Source organism: Microcaecilia unicolor, chromosome 5 (assembly GCF_901765095.1).
Source record: "Microcaecilia unicolor chromosome 5, aMicUni1.1, whole genome shotgun sequence".
Lineage (NCBI taxonomy): Eukaryota > Metazoa > Chordata > Amphibia > Gymnophiona > Siphonopidae > Microcaecilia > Microcaecilia unicolor.
In genome coordinates this window covers 70,397,032-70,418,713 of record NC_044035.1, presented here as the reverse complement: position 1 = coordinate 70,418,713, position 21,682 = coordinate 70,397,032, and the positions used below count along the sequence as shown (strand labels likewise).

General features: G+C 41.1%; 1 protein-coding gene across 2 annotated transcripts in view; it reads left to right on the top strand.

The window, feature by feature from the left end:
- STK32C (serine/threonine kinase 32C) overlaps nt 1-21,682 on the top strand; it is a 534,408-nt gene that overhangs the window by 495,214 nt on the left and 17,512 nt on the right. For both annotated transcript variants that reach the window (XM_030202984.1, XM_030202985.1), the window contains exons 4-6: nt 6,639-6,812; nt 14,711-14,748; nt 20,350-20,439. In XM_030202984.1, coding sequence (XP_030058844.1) covers nt 6,639-6,812; nt 14,711-14,748; nt 20,350-20,439 — 302 coding nt within the window. The remainder of the gene's footprint in view (nt 1-6,638; nt 6,813-14,710; nt 14,749-20,349; nt 20,440-21,682) is intronic.

Here is a 21,682-nt window from a genome sequence, read left to right as displayed (position 1 = left end):
GCTTTCTAAGTGAGGATGATATGACACAAATTATATTTCCATACAGAAGAGGCAGAGACAGTTTCAGCAATTACTTAATACAAGCTGAATGGTTCAGTGTTAAATCATATTATTTTGGAAATCTGATGTAGTGACTAACTAAGGGGCCCTTTTACTAAGGTACGTAGGGGTCTACGCATGTCCAACGTGCGTCAAATTAGAACTACCGCCCGGGCGGTAATTCTATTTTTGATGCGTATCCAAAATGCGCGGCAGAAAATATTTTCTATTTTCTGCCACTTGGCGCTAACCGGGCCGTAATCTGCAGTGTATGTGCGCTGACGATTACCACCCGGTCAACGCTTGAGACCTTACCGCTAAGTCAATGGGTGGCGGTAAGGTCTCAGGCCCTAAATGGATGTGCATTCATTTTAATTTTGCCACACATCCATTTTCAGCCACAAAAAAAAAGGCCTTTTTTGCAGGCACGCTGAAAAATGGGCCAGCATGCATCCAATACACGCACCTATAGTAGCACAGGCCATTTTCGGCATGCCTTAGTAAAAGGGCCCCTAACAGACATCCTATTTTATACCTATGGGCCACATGGCACTTAACGCACACTGTCTTGGTACTGCAATACAGCACTAGAAACCAGCAAGAGTTTTGCTTTTACAAACAGCAGTTGCAGCAGCCACAGCAACCTGGCATACAGGCTGCCTAGTGCTGTATTGCAGTAACCAGGAAGGGAAAACACTGGACTGCTCCTGCTGGTTATTTGTTTAGCCCCTAATGTAGCCTTTATAGGGCGAGACATGGCCATGTTGGGCAATTAAAGGAAATTGTTTGCTGTTTTGATGACTTGGAAAAAATATCATTTTATGTGGTCTGCTCTTTTTTCTGCTGTTTTGGATCTTGCAGATCGTTTGACTGTTTTTTGGGACCTCATTTTAAGCTGAGACTTTGTTGCTGCATATGGTTATTTCACTGTGTGAATTTGCCTTTGTTTGTGATTTTATTATGTATATCTTTTGTATTTTCCGTCTTGGATAAAGGTAGTATATAAATAAATATTCTATTCTATTCTTTTCTTTGAGTGTCACCTAGTCCTTTGTACTTTTTGAAAGAGTAAAGAATCGATTCACTTTTACCCGTTCTACACCACTCAAGATTTTGCAGACCTCAATCAGATCTCCCCTTAGCCATCTCTTTTCCAAGCTGAAGAGCCCTAGCCTCTTTAGCCTTTTCTCATATGAGAGGAATTCCATCCACTTTATCATTTTGGTCTCATTATTGCCAGTGGGGCCTGTTTACTGATATTGCACAATACATAGCACAGCTTCAATAGATTTAGGGCTTGGAGGTGGTATATATATATATAAAAGCTTACCCCTCCGAAGGGACACCACCTTGTAGTGGTGGAGGAGCTTCTGTGTTTCAATGACTCAGAGGGCTATGCTGAAGGGTTACCCATATCAGACAGACCTCTGAGGAGAAACCAGACAGAGTGTCCCAAACTGGGAGAGTGGTAAGATGGCGACCTGAAGTTCGTATGCCCAACGGCCCAGTTGCCCTCTGAAGTTTTGTATTCTTTACGTAAATTTCCTCTCTGCAATTGCAGTTACCTTAACTGAGAGGAAGGGGAAAACTGGCGGTCAGCCGCCGATGGCCAGTGTTTTGTCCCCTGAGCAGCAAGTGCGGGACTGCTGCGCGACGAACTGCCCACAGATGAAACGGTTGGCGAGTCCTTTGATTAGCGCTGGCGAAGGAGCGCCGTCGACGCTCTTGGACCTGGAAAAATCAACTCCATCGCTCCCGAATTATTCAACCACCATGTCCAAAGGAGTGGAGGAGTGAGTTAGAGGCGTATACTGAAACGGAGGATGTTTACAGCAGAACCCAAATCGGCGGATCCACTGCTAAACACCTAAGAGAAATCAACTTGGAGTTTTTGGCTCCCGTGGAGGTTACATTTAATACCACCTGGAAGGCGCTTCGGGACCTAACGGTGGCAGTAAATAATTTTGTTTCAGATATAATTTTATTAGAGAGTTACATGGACAATTTAACTGAACCCTTTGAGAGTGAAAAATTGATATAACAAATGATTCTACATGAGCAAGAAGTGGATATGATTTTGAAAATGATAATAGACCAGAAACTTTGAATATTAAAATGAATATTATTATAGATGATTAATATCGAGATTATTGTTTTTCCCAGAGTTCCGGGTATGACTCCTAAAGTTTTCCTCAGAAATATTTCCTCAATTATTACTTTAAAAGGAGTGAAGCCTGTGAAAACTGGGATTACTTTAATCAGTGGGTTGAATTAGAGACTGTATATGTATTGTTAAATAACTTCTGGTTTTTAAAAGAGAAAGAATGTAATCAGATGTATTATTTCTAACTAATATTGGACAATAAGTATGTTTTCAATGAAATGATTTGACTATACACCGTATTGGCCTTGAAGAAGCCAACCAGATGATCAATGTGGAATAATGAATTAGACGAGTAATATCTGGGGATAATCAGGTTAATACCACTTTTTTTTCTGTTTACTGTTTAATTGATCTCCTTGTCTTGTTTCACTCTCCCTATTTAGTGGTCTAAGGAAGAGAATAGAATTACCTGATTGAAATAATTCCTATATATTACTTTCTCTGTATTTCCGGCAAGTTGTTTTTTCGCTTGTAAAAGTTTAAATGGTTATAAATAAAAAATTTAAAAAAAAAAAAAGCTTAGAGAACACCATGAGAGGCATTTTTGATATGACATTCAAATGGTGAAATAAATGTTTATCGGAAAAAAAACCTAAGCAAATCCATAATGAAAGAAAGAACTAGACGTGAGCCACCAAAGCATTCAGTGCATCCATGATTGATGTGTCCCACCACCACCACAGGTGCAACCCACTGACCACAGAACACCACTGTGCACACCTCCACCTACTGCACCTTGTGAGACCCAGAACCAGAACCTGCCCTAGCACACAGACATAAGACACACACCAGCTGCCCAAAACACTCACTCTTCCACCACCAACAAACAGTCCAGACACACACAACTGTAGCACTAAGCACTCATTCTTCCACCACCGGCAAACAGTGATGGCACACAGAGCCACAGCACAGAGTACAGAGAGAAATTGGGAGTGGACAAACAGAGTAAAAATGATAGACACAGGACAAGCAGGTAGGGAGGTGTGGGGGTTTGGGAACTGTGAAGGTCTGGTGAGGGAAGGGGGCAAGATACAGAGGAAGGGATGGGTTTAGCTAGAGGGGGCTAGCAGGTGTGGGCAAGGAGTTGAGGAGGTGAGACACAGAGGAAACAAGGCAGGAAATGTGAAGGTCAAAAAGTTCAGACTAGGGCAAACACACACAGGTAGCAAAGCACTCAGCAATTCTCCACTATTTCTCACAAACAACCTCCTCCATCTCTCCACTCTCAAACTCAGCAAAATCGCACATGGGTCTAAAGACAGATTTAGATTTACTCTAGACGCTTTTAAAGCAGGTCTGATTTTGGATGTTTTTCTTTCCACCCCAGGAAATCATTTTGCTATCCATTATTGGCAAAAAAACGTTCATCACTTAACACTGCCCACGTCATGCCCCCTCTGGGAATGGCTTCTTTACGGTGACTAGTAGACTTGGACATATTTTTTTGTTTGATTATACACATTAGACATTTTCCTGTGAGAAATGCATATATCTTTCATTTTTTGGACATTTTTATGTTTTGAAAACAAATAAATGGTGCCCATATTTAGATGATGAAAAAATAAGCACTGAGTGTTATTCTATAAAAGGTATTCCAAATTGGGCACCGTTTATAGAATAGTGCTTAGCCCTGAAATCCACATCCAAAATTGGATGCAAAGATTTGCACCAACTGAACCCTAATGTAAATCCTTGTGTCTAAATAGGCATGGATCTCCCGTATTCTCTAATACTGTTTGCATCTGTAGTGAATGCCCCGATCTGCCCCATGGCCATGCCTCCTTTTCAGTAGCACGCTGAAAAATTCACACACACACCTTTATAGTTATGTTTTTGTTTATGTTTATTTAGCTCTTGATAACCCATTAATTTTATTACAGGTCTCTGTGGTTTACAAACTAAGGGCCCTGTTTACTAAGGTGCGTTAGAGTTTTTAGCGCACCTACACTTAGCGAGTGTGCTAACCATGTAGGTGCCCATAGGGATATTATAGGCACGTACATGGTTAATGCACGTTAAAAATGTTAGCATGCCTATAACATTCCTTAGTAAACAGGGCCCTAAAATCATAATCAATAGAAAAGAACACCATAATTTATAGGATAGAGCAAAATAGTCAAACCACATTCACACCAAGAGTACAGCCTAGTCCTAATTTTCACTACTGACTATGAAAGTGTTGCAGAAATGCCAGATCCATCTGCAACCATAAGTAATAAACAACCGAAAGCCAATTCAATAAAATGTTCTTTAAAAAGGGTCTTAAATCTAGAAAATGACTACTCTGCTCGCAGGTGGGGAGTCAAATTATTCCAGAGGGAGGGGGCAAGAAAAAAATAGGCTGAATGTCGAGTGACCTCTTAGTGTGCACATGTGGGTGAAGGAAGAACCAGGCAATGAGAATCCAAAGATCGTAACAACTGTGCCAGAGTATAAGGAAGAGTGGCAGAAGCAAGGTAAGAAGGAGAATCCAGATGCAAAGCCCTTTGAGCAAGACATAAGATTTTAAACCAACATCTATAATGGACTGGTATCCAGTGTAATTGAATAAAAAGAGGTGAAATGTGCAGCTGAGTTATGGAGAGTCTGAAGGCGGTGAAGAAGATAGGAGGGAATTCCACAGTAAACAGAGTTATAATAGTCGATGCAGGTGATAACGAAAGCATGAATAAGAATGTTAAATGAGGAATGGTCCAGCTATATCTGGACCATTCCTCATTTCACACTCTTATTCATGCTTTCATTATCACCTGTATCGACTGTTGTAGATAGAACGCAGTAGATAGTGCGTTCTATCTAGTGCACAGTAGATAGTTAATTTTTGTTAATGGCCATGGTATAAGGACTCGCATGCTAATCCTGCACCAAGAAGTTAGTGCACGGCAATGCCCCCAGATATGCCCCCTAGGGCAAAAAATTAAAAAATATTTTATGGTGCATGGGTACCGTGTGCATATTTGAAACTTACTGCGGGATGCCTTAGCTGCCCTGTAATAAGCCCTTTCAAGCTGCAATAAGCACATGATAGTTCTTACCGCAGCTTAGTAAAAGGAAACCTAAGTGTAAAGTTGTACACACAAGTTCATAGAATTAGAAGAATAATGGTTTACGTGGCTTAACATATAATCTTTATCTGTGAGGACAGTTTTTTAATTGCATATTTGTGAATGAATTGGAATATATGCACCTAAGTTATCTGTCTGAAAATTGTCCTTTCTCATTATAGCATTTAGCTCCCGTTACGGAGGTATTTTGCATGGCATTAGAACATAATGTAGATTGTATTTTTTTTAAAATTTATTCTTTTACAATGTACAAAAACAGCCACAGTTTGAGAACCATTTATACAGCAATACATCATGTCTGTAAAAGAAAAAAAATAACATAAACCTAGCAAAATCAGTATCAAGAAACAAAACATAGTCAAGTGAAAATTAGAAAACACAGGGAGGGAGCAAGAAGCAAAGCAAGCAACAGGTAAAGAAGAAAAATGGTAAAAGGAAAGTACATTCTCCCTGATATTTAAAACCATTTATCTGGCTATCCGGCAATATTCAGTGGGAGATTGCTGGTTATCTCCTGCTAAATATTGCCGGTTACTGCTTAGCAGATAACCAATTACGTATATGGCACGACATAACTGGCTATCCGCTAATATTCAGCACATCTCCAGCTAGGTTTGGTGGGCTGCCAGAATAATAGGAATATCGTTGACAGGTTTAAACGTAACCAGCCAGTGCTGAATATCAGCTTGGCTGATTAAATTTAAACCATTCAAAAAAACATCCGGATATTCAATGCTGGTCACCAGACATGTCCCGACATTGAAAATCTGGGCGAATCGCCGACTGTGGGAGTTATCCAGGCTCCCTCCAGTGGTCTGAATATCGGGCCCCTTGTATTTTCAAGTTTATACACTACTGAGTTAAATTCTATAAGGCGCTACCTAGATTTAGGTTCCAGATGCATATAGATACATATATATACATACATAAATAAATGAGCAGTTTCCACCTAAGAACACCTAGATGCAATGACACACATACTTTGCAGGTAGGAATTCATATGGGCAGAACAGGGATGGGCCCGTAATTACACAAGTAAATTTTAAGCTCTTATCATTTACACATGGTCTTTTGCCCTGTAGATCTGAGCATTTACATTGTCGGGATGGAGTGGATAAATGACCATTGAGTATTATTTATTTTGTATTATGTATTTTATTTTAATAAATCACTATAAAGAAAGAAAAAAGTTCATTGTCTCTGCATTAACTGTAGGGGATGATGTTGATCATGCCCCATCAATTAGCGTAGAGACTTTGAAGTTACCGCATTTTAATTTTGGTTATTAGCAAGCAAAATGTTAGTATACTTTGGTAAAATGTGATCATAATATAATATGGATTTGTTTACCATTTGTTTACTTTTTCCAGGTATTCATTCCAGGATGAAGAAGACATGTTTATGGTAGTAGATTTACTCCTAGGTGGAGATATTCGGTATCATCTTCAACAAAATGTACAGTTTACAGAGGATATGGTGAAGCTTTATGTTTGTGAAATGGCCCTAGCTCTTGATTATTTACGAAGTCAACACATTATACACAGGTAGTATCCACATTTCCTAATATCTTATTTGAGTAGTTCATGATGTAGAGATAGGAGAGAGTCAAAAAAACTGAGAAGCCCCTTTTACTAAATTTTGTTAAGTGCTAACGCACCATTAATGCGGGAACAATGACCTAATGCAGGATGTGATAAAGTGTATTAGTATTGTTATTTGTGCATGGTAACCATGTGGTATTCATTTATTCATTTTATTTATTTGATTCATTTATTTTTATTTATTTATTTTAGTTATTTATTGGGATTTATTTATTTATTTTAGAGATGGCATTCCCTGAGCAAGAAACAGGTTTGGATGCACTATTCAGCTAGCGTGCTAACATTAGCATGTGCTGAGTAACATTGACTTAATACGGCAAGAAAATGAAATAAGTGAAAAAGGCCAATTTTATTGTATTGAACTGTTATTTTTTTTCTAATAAAAAAGGAATGAAGGAAAAAAAAAGTGAAAACTTATTTTCAGCTGAAACTAAGCTCTGAAGCTTTCAGAACTTTGGCAATGACGTTTGCTGCCTACTATGCATTTATCTAATGTTAGGTGTTTGTTATGCGCCCAGGGGGAGATTCTGTATATTGCACCTAAAAGAATGACACTGAAATCAGTGCTGACTAAGCGCATTCTATAATCGCACCAAGATTTAGGCGCCAATTATAGAATATGCTTAGTTGGTATCTCAACACCTAAAAAACTATGTGCATCCATTTACACCAACGAAAACGTGGCATGAATCCTGGCATGTAGATTTAGGTGCATTAGGTTATATTCTATATCTATGCATAAATTTCAGAATGCCCACAAATCGCCCATAACCACGCCCCTTTTTGCTTGCGTGCATTATAAGTTAGCGAGTTGTAAGTGTAAATTTTAATCAGTGCCAATTAGTGCTCATTATTGCTTGTTAAGTGCTGTTATCAGCACTTATTAGCTTGTTAAGTTACACGTATTGTTATAGAATTTGCTTCGATTTCAGTGTGGATCTCTAAGCGCGCTATATAGAATCTTGGGGCTAATGCCGAAAACCAGTTTTGTGCAACTAACTTTGTCCCCATGACTCAAACCTTTCCTTGACGTTATCCACTTTTTATGAGGCTGAGAGGCATAGTTAACAACATGGGCTACCATTAAGACATGTTATTTTACCACAAACTTATCCTATTTTAGCACAGGTCCCATTTTATAGTTGCCAATAACCCAAGTTAACTGCAAATTAATCTGTCTTAACGGTAGCCCATGTTAATAAATTTCTCCCTTAACGGTAGTCCATGTTGATAACTACACCCCTAAGATGTTTTATATTTCCACTAAAGTCGTGCTTTTTTAGCACAAGCCACATTTTGTGCAGTGAGATGTGGTTAGTGATAACTACATCTTAATGGTAGCCCAAGTTGATAGCTATGTCTCTACGATATATTCAGGGCTTTAGCTACCATTGAATGAGCTCGGCAAATTGCCCAGGGTTGCCCAATGGTAGAGGCAACATGAAGCTGCTCCCAGCTGCAAGTCTTTCATCCCTACCTTCCCCTCTCTCTCTCCTCCTCCTCCTCCTACCTTCCTCTTCCACGACCGGCCTGACATCGCTCCATCCTCCACCTATCTATATGGCATCTCCCTGGTGCTGCAGCAGGTAGCTGGCAGAGACAGAGGCAGCCCTGAAATGTGGCTGTCTTCGGCCAGTGGGGCCTTTCCTCTGCCACGTCCTGCCTTTCTGATGCAATTTCCTATGGGCAGGACGCAACAGAGGAAAGGCCCCTTCGGCTGGAGACAGCCAGTTTTCAGGGCTGCCTCTGCCAGCCACCCTCACAGCACTGGGGAGAAGCCACAGAGATGGGGCAGGGGGAAGGGCAGGAGAGATGTTGGTGGAGCAGGGGGAAGGGAGAGAGAGCATATAGGGGAATCCATATTAAAATAGTGTAGTTTACTGAGAAGCAGTCTCAATGTATGCTTTGATAGCTTATTACTAGAAAGTGATATTAGGTGCATGATGACTCATCAAGCACAATACTGAATAACTAAATAGCTACAGTGCTAATAATTTGCATTTTAAAGATATTTGGTTTGATTTTACTGTATAAGAAAAAAGCTTGTGTAATTAAAAATTACATTACCCTTACTTTTCTTCAGAATTATTCATTTTCAATTAATTCTTCTTTAAGGAAAACAGCTAGAGTGTTCTGTGGGCAAGAAGAATGGGGAGGTATTTTTTGCACTCTGCGGAGCCTCCTCTGGACTCTGCAGAGATGCAGGAGACGTGGGTTCTCATTTTCATAGACTTTACAAAGCTACATAGAGGCACATTTTCAAATCACTTAAACTTACAAAGTTACATGCAGGGGCATTTTCGATATGATGTCTAAGTCCGACTTTGGACGTTTTGCACAAAATGTCCAAAATCCAAATAGGAAAGAAGGTATCTTTTTTTCAAAAATACAATTTTGAACAAGTTTTTGTGCTTTGCACATTTTTTTGGGACCATTTTTGAAAAAAAAAAGACATTCAAATGAAAAACAGAGAAAACGCTACCTGGCTGGTTAAATACCCTCAAGCTGGCTATCTGTCGATATTCAGCAGTTTAATAATTGGCTATCTCCCACTGACTATCCCGGTCAGTGCCTATGTCATGTGACATAGCTGATTACCACTGATTTTCATTAGCTGACTGGTAGAGTTTAGCAGCCAGATGGACCTACGTAAATAGCAGGTCTATCTTTGGCCACTATGCTTAGCCGGTGAGCTGACAAATATCGGCTTAACTGGCTATATTTGTAGAGGCCCAAAGAAAGCTGTAAGTTCAATGCTAGTGGCTGGATACAGCCCCAGCATTGAATTTCCGGGTTCGCCAGTGACTGCAGGAGTTAGCCAGTCTATCTCCAACAGTCTCAGTAATGGCCTCAGTGTCTTTCTATGTGGCACAACCAAAGTGATTTACATTTGGATACTTTCCCTGTCCCTAGCGGGCTCATTGTAAAATGGAATGCAGTGCAGTATCTGAGGCTAAGCATCCTATTATTTGAAAAAATTCCAATGAACTGAATAGTCAAATAACATAGAGGTAATTTTAAATGGCATTTCTGTGGGTAAGAGTACGGAAGTAGTCATTTATAAAATTGCTTGGAGTATTTGTGTGTAAACCTTTGCACATACAGGGGGGGATTCAATAAATGGCACCCAAAGTTCAATATGAACAGATCTGAGCAATGAATGCTTGTAGTTAGAAGGATAAGAACCTCCACTTAGGAAAGGGATGGGAACCTAGGAGGTGAAGTGATCAAAGTAGCGATTTAAGATCAAAGGAAATGAATGACCTATGGAATGGGACCATAACACCCAAACCCTGAGCTCTTATGACTGGGTGATCAGTAATACATGCTTATTTGGCTTATATGTACCTATAAAGAGAGCAGGAGCAAAAGAGAAACTCTATTCACTGTCTACTGTATCTCTGACTTGACTCTTTCGAAGGTATGAAAAGTATGTCTCCCTACCTACTGCCTTCTTGACCATAAGGTAGCAGTTCTCAACCTAGTCGAGACGTACACAGCTATTCTAGTTTTAATGACATCCACAATCAATATGCATGGGATAGTCTTGCCAAATAATTGCTGACATATGTGATATGTGGATGCAATAATACTGTCTTGCAATTCACAGAGTACATCCCAGGTGCATGTTGAGGTTGCTGATTCTGTTAAATGATCACTATCTGTTAGCTACTGTAGCTCCAGTCTAACCCTTCCTCTGGCAAGCGTATCTGTCATTCCCATTCCCTTGAGCAGGGGAACCCAGCCTGGGAGCAAGAACAGGAAAGAGCCTGTTGGAGCCCAAAGTAGTAGCCCAGAGAGGTACACTTTTGGGGAGAGAGTGGACGGACAGGGAGGTCTGATCCACAGAGAAGATTTGCATGCTGCATCAGTGCTGCAGGCCCAGCCTTATATTGTTTTGTCCAGAAAAGATGGGGTATGGACAGGAGAATCTGTAAATATGTACATACTGTAGGGTCTACAAATTGGTCTAGTGGATTTACACAATATCCCTAAGTTGGCTTGTGATTTATTTGTACAAAGATATCAAGTTGGATTACATGGAGGGGCATTTTCGAAAGAAACGTCCAAGTTGCGATTTGGATGTCCTTGCAAAATGGCGAAATCCAGGGGCGTGGAAACCTGTACTTTCGAAAAAAGATGGACGTCCATCTTTCATTTCGAAAATACCATCAGAGACATCCAAATCCTTAAATTTAACGTTCCTAGACATGGACATTTCTGACTTTCGGCAATTTTCAAAATCAAAGACGTCCATGTCAAAAACATCCAAATGCAAGCCATTTGGACATGGGAGGAGCCAGCATTTGTAGTGCACTGGTCCCCCTAACATGCCAGGACAGCATTGGGCACCCTAGGGGGCACTGCAGTGGGCTTCATACAATACTCCCAGGAACATAGCTCCCTCACCTTGTGTGCTGAGCCCCCCAAACCCACTACCCACCGCTGTACACCACTACCATTGCCCTTACGGATGAAAGGGGGCACCTAGATGTGGGTACAGTGGGTTTGTGTTGGGTTTTGGAGGGCTCACATTTACCACCACAAGTGTAACAGGTAGGGGGGATGGGCCTGGATCCGCCTGCCTGAAGTGCACTGCAGTACCCACTAAAACTGCTCCAGGGACCTGCATACTGCTGTCATGGACCTGAGTATGGCATTTGAGGCTGGCATAGAAGCTGGCACAAAATAGTTTTAAATATGTTTTTTGAGGGTGGGAGGGGGGTTAGTGACCACTGGGGGAGTAACGGGAAGTAATCCGCAATTCCCTCCGGTGGTCATCTGTTCATTTTGGGCACCTTTATGTGCCTTATTTGTAATAAAAACACGTCCAGGTGAAAATGTCCAAGTGCTCGTCAGGGACGTCCTTGTTTTTTTTCATTTTGGGTCAAAGACGTCCATGTGTTAGACATGCCCAAGTCCCGCCTTTGCTATGCCTCCGACACGCCGCCTTGAAATTTGGACGTCCTTGCGACGGACTGCAGTTGGAGACTTCCAAAATCGGGTTTTGATTATACCAATTGGACGTCTCTGGGAGAAAGACGTCCATCTTACGATTTATATCGAAAGATGGACGTTCTTCTCTTTTGAAAATGAGCCCAAGGTGACTTATTTCATCCCAGAAGGATTTGAACTACCTGTTTTAGCATTTTCAGTAAAGTTACTGTTTGTTTTCATATAAAAACATGGACTGGAGTCTTTCTTTGCATGAGAGTGAAGTTTGTTTACGCCTGAAACTATCAAAGAAAAATGAATAGAGTAAAGAGTAAATTCCCTGGCTCAATATCCTATGACCTACCGGATCTTTATCCGGCCCCAGTCTGCACTCAGCTCAGTGATTGCGAGAAATTTCTAAATCTTTCTTTTTTGTGGTCCTGGTCTCAAGTGCTGACCTGCGAAAGGGTAGCTGGTGCTCGGACTATGTTGTTTGGTGAGACCAGGGTTACATTATGAATAACGGAATAGATGCTTCTGGACAATGATTACTTACTTCCGACAGACTAGCTTTAGATTTCTTAGGAATAGGGGTAAGGGATATATCACCTCCTGAAGCTCAAAATATCCCAGAAGAGGTTTAGTCAAGTGCCTAGATTACCATGGGTGAGCTAAAGTATGTATGGGTTTTCACAATGCATTGGGGGTGTGTAGTCAAAAATGTTCATTTTGTTTAGCTTCTGGTGTCATTTATAGGAGTTTGTTTTTCTTTTTAGTTTTATTTGTTCATTTTGAGGGCGATATAAATAAAGTTCACTCTTCAGAAAAAGTGTGCAATACTTTTCAATAATGGATATTTTTATGATATAGGGAAAAGGCAACATTTAGGCTAAAACTGACATGAAATGAGATAGGAAATGTCATTTCAAATGACATTTCCTATGTACGTTCAAGTTAATGCACATCGTTACCACTGTTTAGAGAGTTGCACGGGGACAGAAATCTTACCCATCCCCGCCCGCCCCTGCTGGAATCTTACCCATCCCCACTGGAATCTTACCCATCCCCACCCATCCCCGCAAAAATTTAAACCATCTCAACCCGTCCCCACCCGTCCCCGCAAGAATTTAACCCATCCCCGTAAGAATTTAATAGTACATAAAAGAAAGTTCCAGTCAGCTCCCTCAGTCTTTCTCTGGATTTGAGCCACAGCACTGTAGGCAAGGAAGGAACGGAAGTTGGAACTTGGAACACTCTGGTGCGCACATGTAAGATTTGTCTCTGATTCACTGGCAGTGTGTGCTGAGAGGTCGCCACATGCACGCGCCAGTAGGTCAGGTGACATCTGATTGTCGTGCTTGTGTCAGAGCTGAGGTCTGTGCACCAGCCTGGGAGCAAAGAGGATTAATAGTAACATAGTAAGTGACAGCAAATAGACCTGAACGGTCCATCCACTCTGCCCAATAGTCACACTCATGATCAATTCATCATTAAATCAACGAGTGTGATATTATATACTTGATTATGGTCTTTCTTTCGTGTTTCTGGAACAAAGACCACAGAAGTCTATCTGGCCCCATCCTTATGTTCCAACTGCTGGAGTTGCCATCGAAGCCCACTCCAGCCTATTCATGTTCTCATTTGTGGGACACAGACCATAAAAGTCTGTCCAGCACTGTCCTCATGTCCAGCCACTGAAGTTGCTGTCTGAGCCCTTTCTAGCCCATCCTACACCAGATTGCCATGTATGAGACACAGACCATAGAAGTCTGCCAGGTATCAGCTCTAGTTCATCACAGCCAGAGTCGCCATCTAAGTGTCACTTGACATATCCACACACATGCAGCCATTTAAGGTTAGCACGCCTTTTTGAATTCCGTCATCATTTGTGACTCTACCACCTCCTTAATGGAAGACTTTCCACATTTATGCTGTTAAAGCAAGGAAGAAGAGTAGGAGGAGGAGAAGACAGCACTCAAATAAATTGGTATTCGGTAGATGAGAGGCTGGTGCAGGTGCAGCTTACACTTCCACGGGAAGCCCACAGAACTGGTTCCATCCCCGCGGGAACCCCGCAGGAACTGCCTCCATCCCTGCGGGAACCCCGCAGAACTGCTTCCATCCCCACGGGAACCCCGCAGATACTGCCTCCGTCCCCGCGGGAATCCCGTGGGTTCCGCAGGATTCCCACGGGGATGGAAGCCGTGCAGCTCTCTACCACTGTTCCCTTCTAATCTGAGCAGGAGTCCTCCACCTGCATTGCTATCAGTTGGGGGGGGGGGGCAGTGTGTCAATATTATGTTTTCAATCAATAGGGACAGGTAGGTTCCCTGGAGTCCTGCAGAGGTTGCCTGACCCTCACTATTGAAAATGTGATAGTGAATCAACTGCCCTCACTGGCAGGACTGTAGGTGAAGGACTCCTGCTTAGCTTAGAGAGAAAAGTGACAATATATAGAACTACAACTAGACTAAAAAGAGGCATTGCTTGAAGATGAGGGGAGGGGGTGTTTAAATTAGCCAGTAAATCAAACATGAATATATGCATTTTGAAATGTATGAGCAATATTTGACTCCTGTTCTACTACTCATATATTTTGTGGGCAGCTTTAAAGATTAGTTACAAGGTTCCCAACTACAAAAGTATCAGTGTAGTTTACAGTAATGGGACTGCTGAAGATTACACCCCTCTCCTCTTCCTCCCTTACCCATCTTACTTACCCACTTTTTATTGTCCACCTTTTTATATACTATATTCTACTGTTTTATCCATTTTGTATTCTTGTAAACCTGTTTTATTTGTAAGCCGCATTGAACCTGCTAATAAGTGGGAAAGCGCGGCGTATAAATGTTACAATACAATACAATAAGAAAACATGTTATTGTTCTCTTGTTTCTTTTTTTCAGGGATGTGAAGCCAGACAACATTCTTCTCGATGAGAAAGGTCAGGAAACAGTTTGTCCTTTGGTATATTGGTCATACTTGTTAATGTAATTCTTACAGTATATGAATGCCAAATGTACCCACAATAATCTATACTGGTGTCCGTTATTCAAGGATAGTAATCTGAAGTCTTGACAGGTATAAATATATGAATATGTGCCAAGAAGGAAGAGCTGCTACCCAGATAAGTGCCACTGGCCATGGTATAAGGGCTTTTGAATGTTATTCCCCATCTTGTATAACATTGTTGAATTCTAATAGTTAACCAAGATTTTCAGTAAAGGGAATCTTACTGCTGCTGTGCTTGTAGAATTCTTCTCACTCACCTATAAAGTGAAGAAAAGGTATTTGAGAGATGGAATGTTGAAAGAATATATATATTCAATTATATTAAAAAGTAGGTCAGGAAGGTCAGAGTTCACCAGTGTATGGGGTCAAAGGCACAACCATAAATCTCCTTGTCTTGTGCCTGTAGCACTTGTAATCACTTCTGCGGTATCTTCTCTGTAATGTGACTAACAGTCTTTATAGAGAGGATGGGGTCTTAATTATTCCTGATAATGCACAGAGTCCAGTGGGTCTGAGAACTGTAGCACCACCAAAGTACTTCTTGCAACTCAGGAATACCTGTCTGATGACAAACAGGATAAGAACAGCTTCTCCAGCTGTGACTTTGGATCTTTATTGCCCATATCAGGAGTCCAAAAAAAACCAGCCCAGGAAGGTCAGAGGTCCAGATGTTTCTCCTTCCTGAATAGAACTAGTTCTAACTGGTGTAGATACAGTGTTGCCTCCCAAGGTTGTTCATGAATGGCTTACTTGTTCCCATGGTATTTAGTCTCCAGCCATAGGCGTAGACTGGGGGGGCGAGGGGGGGCAATGCCCCCCCAAACGACGACGAGGCGCCGCCGTGCCATTAGTTAAAAAAAAAAACACATGCAGGCATGCGCTCCTCTCCATCCGCTTGGCTTCCCTGCCCTCTCTGGCTGCGTCCCGCCTTCCTCTGATGTCAGAGGAAGGTGGGACGCAGACAGAGAGGGCAGGGAAGCCAAGCGGACAGAGAGGAGCGTGTCCGTCTACCCCTCTCTCTTCCTCCCTCCCTCCGGCGCAGGCAGCAGTCTTTTTCAGCGTTTCTGGCAGCGGTAGCGATGTACACGCTGCCTTCGGCTCTGCCCCAAAGCCTTCTCTTCAAGTTCCTGTTCCCGCATAGGTGAAGGCTTCATGATCTTGGACCTCGCGGGGGGGGGGGGGGGCAGTAGAAGGAAGATGGATGGAACTGGGAGGGGTGGGGAGCAGAGGGAAGATGGATGGATGGTACTGGGAGGGGTGGGGAGCAGAGGGAAGGAGCAAGAGATGGTTGGGACTGGGAGGGGTGGGGAGCAGAGGGAAGGAGCAAGAGATGGATGGGACTGGGAGGGGTGGGGAGCAGAGGGATGGACCAGGAGATGGATGGGATTGGGAGAGGTCAGGCACAGCAGAGGGAAGGAGCAGAAGATGGATGGGACGGAGGGATGGTGAGCAGAGGGAAGGAACAGAAGATGGATGGGACTGGGAGGGGTGGGGAGCAGAGGGAAGGAGCAAGAGATGGATGGGACTGGGAGGGTGGGGAGCAGAGGGAAGGAACAGAAGATGGATGGGACTGGGAGGGGTGGGGAGCAGAGGGAAGGAGCAAGAGATGGATGGGACTGGGAGGGTGGGGAGCAGAGGGAAGGAGCAAGAGATGGATGGGACTGGGAGGGGTGGGGAGCAGAGGGAAGGAGCAAGAGATGGATGGGACTGGGAGGGTGGGGAGCAGAGGGAAGCCTACTGGAAAGAAGACACTGCATAAAACAGAAGACACTGGGACCAAAGCAAATAGAAAAACTAAATGATCAGACAACAAAGGTAGATACAAGTATTTTATTCATAATTTATAAATTGAAATGTCAGCTTTTTGAAATGTGCATCTGTGATATTTTGCCTGTAAATTTCAATTCCTTCCTCCATATTAGCATATTCATTTGCATATGTATATATGCAAATGATATGCTAATATGCTCCGCCCATTCTTTGCCCCCCCAAATGAAACAGTCAAACTACGCCTATGTCTCCAGCCAAGCAGTATGTCTTCCAAAAAGCTGCAAGTCAAAGAATTTTACAGAAAGAATGGCATTATGGATGGTTCAGAGCATGAATTTGAGCATAACTTAGGCCTCAGGCCCACAAAGGTGACCTGGAAAACACCCCTATGATATGCTGTCTTTCAGTAGGAACAATCAAAGTGGGTTACAGGCTAAGCAATAAAATGACAGGAAAGGAACTACAAATTACAGATAGGACAGAGAAGGAGAAACAGGGAAGAAGAGAGCAACATGGCAGAACTAATGGCTGGCTGCTGTCAGAATGAGGTCCTATGCACCAGTCAATCCTGGAAAGGCAAGAGAGAATAGATAGGTTTTGAAAGCAGATGTTAATTTAAGACAAGACGTCTCAGTGCAAAGGTGAAGTGGAAGGGAATTCCATAAAGGGGGGCATTATCTATCTATCTATCTATCTATCTATCTATCTATCTATCTATCTATCTATCTATCTATATTTTGTTGTTACTTTATACTTTGGTATTTGCTACATATCAAATAACTGCATAAAATAAAAGAAATTACCTGCAATTATTTTGCTATTCTTTTTTTTCTGCATGATGTCAGACAATTATAGGCTTGGACCAGAAAATCCACCACCCCAAGGATTTTAACTTTATCCCACGCTAGCTCTACCTCACTTCATCTTCCCCAAACAGCTGAGCCACCAATAACCTATGTATATGTTCCTTCCTTCCTCTTAGTTCAACTTATTTCTGATTGCAAATGCAAAATATCACATAGACCTCATGCTTACGGTTGCAATTGATATACATGCCTCATAAGTATGAAATTAGTCTCTTTCTTTTACAATTATCAGTTTTGAAGAATGTTTGCATTTGAACACAAATTGTGTGTACCATATTTTTAAAACCTTTGTGTAAATTTGGAAACCAAGATATGGTTTATTTCATCTATGATTGGGACATATGTGAAAACAGATGAAAGAAATAGTGACATATCTCCTAAATGTTTCTCTCTCCTGTTTGTCTCCAATTAACTTTTTGTAAGAACATATTTTTAACTTTCAATCACTTGTGTGAGAGTTTTCAGAAAATAAAGACACAAGTTGAGAAACTTCTTTTCTCAAAGTTTAGAGGCAGACAAAATTATTTAGAGAAAAAGTGCTTTCTGTCGGACACAGTATCAGTATTTACTCCAAGTCCTTGGGGGTTGCCAACAGGTCAGGTTTTCAGGATACAGGATACTCTTAATGAATATGCAGGAGAGAGATTTGCATACAATGGAAATAATAGGTGCACAAATCTCCCTCCTGCATATTCATTGGTAGTATTCTGAAAACCTGACCCATTGGAGGTCCTGGAGGATGGGGAATGAATACCAAGGCCCCAGTCAGTCTGTTTTTTAGGATATCCTCAATGAATATGTGTAAGATAGATCTGCATTCAATAAAGGCAGCACATAAAGATCTTTCTCATGTATGTTCTTTGTGGGTAGTCTAAAATCTAGACTGGGTGAGAGGATAATAATGTACGTGATGAATTAATTAGCAGGTATCCCACTGGTTAATTGCTTAAGATTTCTATAATATGACAGTATATTCTAAATTTCACTCATTGTGTTATTTGAATACTTGACTGGACTAAAATGATAAGTTAAGCTTTGAAATTTGTAGTGCAGTGACTTTTTAAATTTCAGAACAACCTCGTAATAAAGAAATGTTGAGTTCATAGCAGGAGTCCAAACAAAAAAAACAGCACCACGGGCCTTTAAAAATGGAACACAGTTCTTTAATGAATGAGCCTTGACAAAAAGACCCGACACGGGCCGTGTTTCGGTGACTAGAACCTGCGTCAGGGGTCACAGTGATGACGTGGAAAACTTGGGGAATAACTCGAATATATTCCTCTACAATATATTATTCCTTACCCCACATGATACAGAAAGTGAAAGTGCCTTGGTGCTTTGTAGCTTTTACTACATGAGACGTGGGGTAAGGAATAATATATTGTAGAGGAATATATTCGAGTTATTCCCCAAGTTTTCCACGTCATCACTGTGACCCCTGACGCAGGTTCTAGTCACCGAAACACGGCCCGTGTCGGGTCTTTTTGTCAAGGCTCATTCATTAAAGAACTGTGTTCCATTTTTAAAGGCCCGTGGTGCTGTTTTTTTTGTTTGGACTTTAGTTTGTACTTTGTTCCCTCTCTTTTGTTATACCCGAGTTCATAGCAGGACCAGAGTTTAAATAGGCTTCAAGGGCCCAATATTCAGCATATGGCAATCAGCATATTGCAGGCCAGTGCCAGTGATATATCTGGAAAGTTAATGCCAGGCCATGTTGCGGCATTGAATTTCTGGGTATATAGAGCCGGTAAAAATATAGCTACTTAAGTATCATATTCGGCACTTAACCGTCTATGAAGAACCACATAAAAATAGGACTGTGTTTTATGGGGTCCTATTTAGGCAGTTAACTTAACCAGCTAAGTGCCAACTCCTCCTCTGGAATGCCCTCAAAATGATCAGTTGTGGCTTGAGCACTTACAGGGCATTTTCGATGGCACTATCTGTTTGTACCATTGAAATGCCCAATTAGCCATGGACAGGTGATTTAAACAGCCAAGAACCTCTCCTGGCTGTTTAAATTGTTTTGAATATTGGGCCCCAAAAGTACAAATTTATTTACAAACCTATGCATGTAACCCACCTATTGTATGCTTTCCTAGGTAAGAGACAATAAGTATTAGCATACCATATAGTATGGATTTCCTGCTAATATTGCCCTTCACCTGCAATAGAATAGCCCTAAAAATATACAAATATTAGTTAAATGAACATAATTTTTGTTATAATTGGAGATTCAGCTTTATGCAGGCATGGAGGAGTAATCTACTGGTTATAGCAACAAGCAAAACTAGAATTCAAATTTTACCAGTGCTCCTTGTAACCCTGAGTCAATTTGTCTGCTGTTACCTCAGGATCAAACGGACTGTAAATCCTCCAGGCAAAAGGAAATGCCTGACTACTACAAAAAGGCATGATATAAATCTAAAGAAATTAAAGGGATCGACAGAGTAGTTGGACATTGGCCAGTCATGAGTCTAGGTTCCAACTTCCAAAAGTTTTGATTTGTAATTCAACAATCATAATTAAAAAAATTGCGTAAGTCCAACACTGTTTGTCTATTTCATATCATTTATTTATTATAGCCACCTAGCTATTTAGTGTGGATTGATTGATCGTGTTCTGAAATGTGAAATAGTACGTTGTAAAAAGGTGAATGAGGGAGAAGCTGAGATGCATGCTTCTGTTGGACAGATGTATCCATTAGTTCACCAATATTACATACTGGAAGTAGATGAACTCAAAAATATGTTGAAACTCAAATCGATAAAGCTCTAGTGGATTATAATGTTGGCAAAAGAAGTTCATTTCTCACTGCACTTCAGATAAGGATTTATATGATCTTTTTAGGTTTATAAAGTCTTGTGTGAATTTTTAAGGATGTTGTTCTGTTTCAGGTCATGCTCACTTAACAGATTTTAATGTTGCAACAATCATTAAAGATGGTGAAAGAGCAACTGCTTTAGCTGGAACCAAACCATATATGGGTAAGAAACAAACCTGTTTTCACTTTTTTTATTACATAAATTAGGTTCATTATTAGAAATATATAGCAATAGAAATACAGGGGCGAATTTTGAAAGAGGCCAGGGAGCCGCAGAATACACTCATTTCCAAAGAGAAACTCCATGAACAGTTTCCCTTTCAAAATCTGGGCTTTAAGATACCCACAGACTTTCTACTTGCTTTCTCATAGGTGGAAGGTCTAAGTGGCAAATACCCAATGAAATTTGTATATCACAAAAAAGGATCTGAGAGAGTATCACTACTGTATAACCTCTAATATTTCTCTCATATATTGGCACCAAAGTATTTTTCTATATGCATGACTAAGGTTATGTGAAGTGCATTGCAGAATATTTTAGCTGTAAAGTTCAATATTTCCTTTTCAAGAAAAGGGGAAAAAAGCCTCAGCAAAAAGCCCAACCAACCACCCAAAAACGACGTTGAAAAACAACGTGGGTGGAAAGAAATCAACGGGCTGTTTAATCTTCACGGGCTCCAAAAAACCCCCTTCTAACTTCAAAAGGAAACATTGAACTTAACAGCTAAAATATTCTGCAATGCACTTCACAGAACCATAGTCATACATATAGAAAAATAATATATGAGAGAAATACCCAATGAAAACCTTGTCAGGGCAACTAGTTTTCAAATGGGCAGTCCTCTCCATCTATATGTCCATATGTTGCTCTTATAGAAAGCAAAATTATTTTGTACAGACTAAATAACCAGAGAACATGCAATCATTATAGACATCTTAAGCTATCCAGAGGGGTTTCTGCTTACTTGTTTTCCAAACTGATATGTCAAATTAACTGATTATCTCCAGGAATATATCCAAACTTTTTAAAACCTGGATATGCTAACTACTTTCACCATATTCTCTGGTAACGGATTTCACAACTTAACAATCGCTCCGGTTTACTAAGCAGCTCTAGCGGCTGTCCATGCGCTATTGCCGACACGGCCCATTGAATGGGCCTTGTCGGCACCAGCAAATGGACAGCCGCCAGCGCAGCTTCGTAAACAGATCCCAATATGTTGAGTGAAAGCATAATTTTCTCCTATTTGTTTTAATAGTATTACTGTGTAATTTCATGGTGTGTCCCCCTAATTGTTGTACTTTGTGAATAACTTGTATAAAATGTTTGTACGTTTGGGTAGCTTGCCAGGTGCACTTGACCTGGATTGGCCGCTGTCGGGGACAGGATGCTGGGCTCGATGGAC